This window comes from Symphodus melops (genome assembly GCF_947650265.1).
Source record: "Symphodus melops genome assembly, chromosome: 19".
Classification (NCBI taxonomy): domain Eukaryota; kingdom Metazoa; phylum Chordata; class Actinopteri; order Labriformes; family Labridae; genus Symphodus; species Symphodus melops.
In genome coordinates, this window is record NC_136709.1 from 20,456,173 (window position 1) to 20,462,172 (window position 6,000).

Below are 6,000 nucleotides of genomic sequence, written 5' to 3' on the forward strand. Positions count from 1 at the left end.
GAGTGTTTCAGAAGTTCTCATCATCTTAGTTAAAAAATTAAAACGGAGATTATTATTTTAGGCTTTATTGGACGTGACGGTCAAAGACCGAGACAACTGGCAGTAATCATGTTAGCATCTCTGTAAGGCTTTGCTAACACAGCAGTGCATTCAGCTAAATGCTAACGTAGCACGACGATAATGTAAACATGCTGATTTTTAGAACATATGACCAGCGGTAAACAAACGAGGTCAAAACACGGAGTTCAGCTGAGCCTCGTAAGAACGGGAGTCGATGAAACATCGTCAGTGAAAAGTTGAAGTAGTCTGATACGCAAAGAATTTAATGGCAGTCCATTTAATCATTATGAAGACACGAGAGTGGAGACGGAGAGGTCGACGCGTCCCCAACATCAGCACCGTTTAGACTGCCAGTTCAAGGCGCCACGACGTCTGGCAAAAAAGACTGAGACAAAGTGATCCCACCTCTGTGCTGCCATGAGAGAGAGAGAGAGAGAGAGAGAGAGAGAGAGAGAAGAGAGAGAGAGAGAGAGAGAGAGAGAGAGAAGCAAAGGGCCGAGGTCTGACGTATGAAAGTATTCTCCAATTGAAGGTTAAATATATAATATAACACACAAACGTCTTTGATTCCGTCTTCATCCTTAAACTCCGTTATTTAGATTTATTCAGTTATATTATGAACTCGTCTGATAACGCTGCAGCTCATGAGGACAAAGAAAGAAAGAACAAAGTGAGGTGAGAAGTGTGAGATGGGAGATGAAGATGACACTCGAGTTTAAGACTCGAGGATGATGAAGAAGACGCTTTCAGAGGAAGAAGACAGTACACCACACGGCCACCAGAGGGCGCTGCTGAACCTGCAGACAGCAAGCCTGCAGGAGGCGCAGAGAAAAAAAAAAAAAAAAAAGAAACCCTCTGCTGAGAGACCACAGCTGATCCGACTCACACGACATGGTTCACTTTGACCACAGACATCTGAGTCCATTTAAAAACTTTAACTTTTAGTTTATTTTCAGTGTCCCGGCCTTTTTTCAGGGTTGGTGTGACTCGGCATTAACGGGAGAGATGAACTGACAGTGACCCGTCTCCTTCAATCTGCAATGATCTCGTCTGTGTTTTTATCTCATTAGTGTTTTGAAGTCCATTCGGTTCTGTTTCTAAAGAAGAAGGTCGGCTCAGACTCCTTCCCTGAGTAACGTTACTGATAGATGAGGGATAAATCAACACTTCATGTTCTGCTGGGTTGTAAAGATAAACATAATAAGAAGCTTCAGCATTAAAAGCTGCCGTACTGTCGCTGTATGTGCTGCTGTGATAAAAAAATTAACTCAACGGTAAACACATTCTCTTCCTCGGGTCGGTTTCAACTGTTCGTAAACTCTGAGATTATTTTCATCGGGGAGAGAGAGAATCACTCCCATGATTCCCCGCCTGTCTCGACGTCATGTTTTTATTATTGTCTTGATTGAGAGGGCAGATTTTATATACTCTGCCTTTAAGGAATAATTCAAAGGATCTTTTTTATAGTCATTGAAATCAAACTTTTTAAATTCTGTATCATTTTGTTTTGTGTAAACGGGACTTTCTATGTCGACACAGGGCGGGTATAGTTCTATTCTTAGTATCTATTGTTCATCAATAGCTCACATAGCTGATCTATATATATATGTGTGCATGAGGAAAACATCTGTGACAAAGAACTATAAATGTTCTATAAATGCTTCTCAGAAGCCCAAAAGTGTCAGAATCACCGACCGCTCCTCAAAAACAAACAAACGTCACAGAGAGTCGAAACGAAATGAAAAAGACCTTGAACCTAAATCTGAAGCTTCTTGTGTTCAATGCAAAGCCGAAAAAACAACACTGGATAAAGTCTCACATGAAAACAATCTACACAAATGCTGCACCTCCAAATAAAAAAACACTTTTTTTTTAGCCCTCCATGGCACAAACATTTCCTCCTCCGTCTGAAAACAGGAAGAAATCTCGCCCTTGAGAATTTCTTCTGTTCCGACGGCCACGAGAAGTCACATGTGACGCCACGGAGAGTTAAACAAACAACTGAATAAATAGATGTTGGAACGGTTATGTGTGTGTGGCTACGTCTGAAATGTGCATTTTTAAACAGGAGAGAGAGAGAGAGATAGAGGGCGAGAGATAGAGAGGAGGAGAGTGTGTGAGAGAGAGATAGAGAGGGCGAGAGAGAGAGAGGAGAGAGAGAGTGGTTTGTAACGATCGTTGACGTGAGAAAATCAATGGTAGCTGCAAGAAGCGAGCCCATGCAGGCGTCGGCAACAGATTAGTGGCAAGCTGCTTTGTTGTTGCTGTCGGTTAAAATCGACTGATTGTTCGAGGAGTCCGGTCTGCTCTCACAATCAGCCGTTAAACACTCAGACCGACCACAGTCACACCGAGTACATTTACACTCACAGAAGTGATTAAAGTCATCGTTCAGATGAATAAATGGGCTTTTCATTTAGAAATCATTTCTCTTATTGCTTCACAAAAGTGCTTTGTTTGAAAACTCAAATTTATCACCAGGAGCGAGTTAAGAGGCCTGAAACCCCTTCAGAGTCTGCACGTTGAATATAGAGCTGGAGCACCACGGTCTGTTAGCTTAGCTTAGCATAAAGACTAGAAGCAGAGGGAGGCGGTTAGCATGTATCAAATCCAACTCCCGCTCATCCTCTGCCAACCTTTGCTCAAAAAAGTGTCTCAACATCTGTCGTGATTTTAAAATCATTAAAATAACAGGAGGCTCAATCGTGTCCAGAAGTGAGGAAGTATCAAAACTCATCAAGTTTATAACAAGAAACCTGAAGCTTCATGAAGCTCTAAATGTTTTGGTGTAAAATAGTTAGTTGCCTAGTTGGAGATGAACTTTGATTTGCTGGTGAATTCTCTTCTGTATTAATCAAAGTAACTTACAGAAGTTCTTGAATTTCCCTCGGGATCAATAAAGTATCCATCTATCTACAAGCTTCTTTTTTATGTCAGTGAATGGATGGGCGCCCTGTGCACGGCGTGCTCCTCGTTCAGGATGCAGACAGAGCGGGATCAATCGGCTGGTTAAGAACACGCAGCAGGAGCGTTCAGATCGACTTTCAGGTTTAAAGCATCTAAAACATCGGAGCGAACAACGTGATTGGCTCTCCACTTTCTGTGTTAACTTTGGACGGACCAACAGTTTCCTTTCGTTTTTCCAGTCTTGATGCTAAGCTAAGCTAAGCTAAGCTAAGCTAAGGGACCGCTGGCTCCAGGTCAATATTAACCATGCAGACTTCTCAGACATTTTCACTTTTTAGTGAGAAAGCAAATAAGCACACTTTAAAAAAATGTTTTCAGCTCTTTCTACAGTAGAAATCTCTTGACAAATCAAACCACTCGGTTCTTGTAAATTCAAAGTGAAATGTGCCGACACTTTAATCTGATAAGAAACTGCAAGCGTGTAAATGTACCCAGAGAGAGAGTGTTATTCTGCTAAGCGTGTGTTAGTTCAGTGCCAGCAGCCTCACACGTCTGTCCTCGGAGGAAGGTTTGGTTTTTTCTGTGAGATAATTTTTTTTTTTGTTTTATTTTTTTGGCACAGAGCGAAAGGCAGTACAAGAGTCCTACCTTTTGGTAAACCTGAATGACATGTTTCTACAACAGAACCAGACAAAGAAACAGTGAAAATGGTGAAGGAGGAGTGAGAGGAGGAGGAGGAGGAGGAGGAGGAGGGGGAAAGGAGGGACGGAGAGAGGAAGGGAGGAAAGGAGAGGAGGAGAGGGTATGAGGAGTCTGAATGAGTGAACAAAAATGGAGTGATTGGAATCATCAAAAGTGACGGGGAAGATTCTCTGTTTGTTTTTTTTAATTGATTAATAAATGATTTCAATTCCTCATTGAAGCTCAGTCATTGCAGGAGGGATGTCGCTGGCCTGGCTGCCGCTCTGGGAGAACAGGTGACGTCACGTTGGGGGGGGGGGGGGGGGTGTTTTTAAAGTTTTACTTTATGATCCGTCAAGGCATCGTTTGGGATTTAAATACATCACATAAACCTCAGAATATTTACAAATACATGTACTTGCTTTTGAACGACTCGTACACGTCGACAACGATCTGTTTGAGCTATTCTGGCCTGCGTGTTTGTTTCTATGCAGCTGCAGTGACGCATCATAGTGCAGCGAGTTCATCCATTACCTTCTAAACTTCCCGGCGTTAGTCGTAGCGGCTCTCCGGTGTCTCCCACGTTGCGTTCACGTATGTGTATACTCACTCTTTAGATGAGTATGAGAGAAGGACAAGCAGCCACCACTCTGATGTGAGCGGCTGGTTTCTCCGTCTGTTTGTAAAGCAGTCCTTTCTAAAAGTCGGCCCGTGAAGGAGTCAACCCGAACGGCTCTCTAAATGTTTCCAGGTGTGATGCGACTTATTCGTATATAAACATTTAATTGACGTTCAACAGCATCAGAGGGTCTCTAATCAGCAAACATCTCGAATGAAACACTCTGCTGTACATCTTTACAACATCAACGACAGGAAGTCAGATTTGTGGCTCGTTCAGGTCGGTTTCAGTTCTCTCGGATTTCGGCATCCAGGCAGCGACTCAAACAATTTAACAATTTAGACTCGAGAATAAATCACATCGTACAGGACAGTGAAGTGTTCCCCCCAGCATGTCATTTATCATCCTAACTCTACAAGGCACTGTGCTGATTGGCTTCTAATTAGGAGATGATGGTGTACAGAGCAGGGCTGGAGTCTCTCCTCTCTCCAGTTTCAGTCTTTACAGAAGACGGAGGAGAAGCTGCGCACATTTTTTTTTTTTTAGCTTTAAATTAGCCGGAAACGAGGAGAGGTGAAGCCCAACCCTGCAGTGTGCCGTGAGGTGTTTCCTCTCCTACCTGCGGGTGAGTTTGGAGGTGAGTTTGGAGAAGAGGTTGCTGGTTCCACGGCTGCGGGTCTGGGAGAGAGGGGTGGCATCGTGGGAGAGTGTGGGCGAGGCCGGCGGGCCGTTGTACGTGGCCGTGCGGCGGTCCCTCAGCTGGCCGCCGTGGAAGGTGCTGCGGCTGGCGGTGCCTCGCGGGAAGCGGAGCCGGTCGGGCGTGGTGGCGTTGGCGATGCTGTGGATCGACGACACCGGGTTCCTTTGGGTGCCGGGGCGACACGGCGACGGTGCTGAGGTGGAGGAGGACGGAAACATTTGAGATCAAAAGACAAACATCAAAAGGGTGAGAGTTTCTCCAAAGCAGAACTCCTCTTCTGAAACTCAAAAGGAAATATTTAAAATATCAACCATGAGGTCAGTGAGGGTTCGAGTGCAATGGAAAAACTCTCCACACTTAAATCACTGCTCTCCTGATCTGGCAGAGAGTTTGTTATTCCTACACAGAGTTCTAATCTTGCCATGAAGAAATAAATGGCATCGACAGTTAGATGTGAACAGGGTAGGAAATTAAAAAAAGTGTAAATCATATAATCCCTGACATTTCCTGTGTCGGGCTTCTTTAAAGCTCCTGTGAGGAACCTTTGGAAAGTGGCGCCCCCTGTAGACAAAGTGCTGTGGCGCATCTGTGCTTGTTCTGTCCTGTGCATGTGTAAGAAGGGATTTTTATTTTTATTTATTTTAAATCAAAAAGTCTGGCAGTTATGATTTGTGCCTTATGTAACCAGGATGTGGACCTGTGGTCTTTGCTGCATGCTATCTCCTCTCTCTCTCTCTCTCTCTCTCTCTCTCTCCTCCTGCCGGCTGGCCTCGCTAATAAAAGGCAAAACAGCCACAAAGAAACTTTTACAAAAACAAACGCATCAAGAATCTTTGTCATGGAAACGTAAACAAAGGCAGCGTGCCGTTTATCACTCGTCCTTAGCAGCATCGTCAGGAGTCAAAAAAGTCTCGACAATGACGGCCTTGTTTTCTTTATGAAGATCATAAAAAAGAGATATCAGCATTAGAATTGAGCGACACCTGAGAATGTTACCATGATGGTTTTTTTTAGATATAACTAAAGAAGTCCT

The 6,000-nt window shown here is 43.9% G+C and overlaps 1 protein-coding gene across 1 annotated transcript in view; it reads right to left on the reverse strand.

The window, feature by feature from the left end:
• The window catches only part of mark3a (MAP/microtubule affinity-regulating kinase 3a), a 45,137-nt gene that overhangs the window by 4,886 nt on the left and 34,251 nt on the right, over nt 1-6,000 (reverse strand). The window contains 2 exon segments of the mRNA XM_079369848.1: nt 4,887-5,152; nt 5,154-5,160. Coding sequence (XP_079225974.1) covers nt 4,887-5,152; nt 5,154-5,160 — 273 coding nt within the window.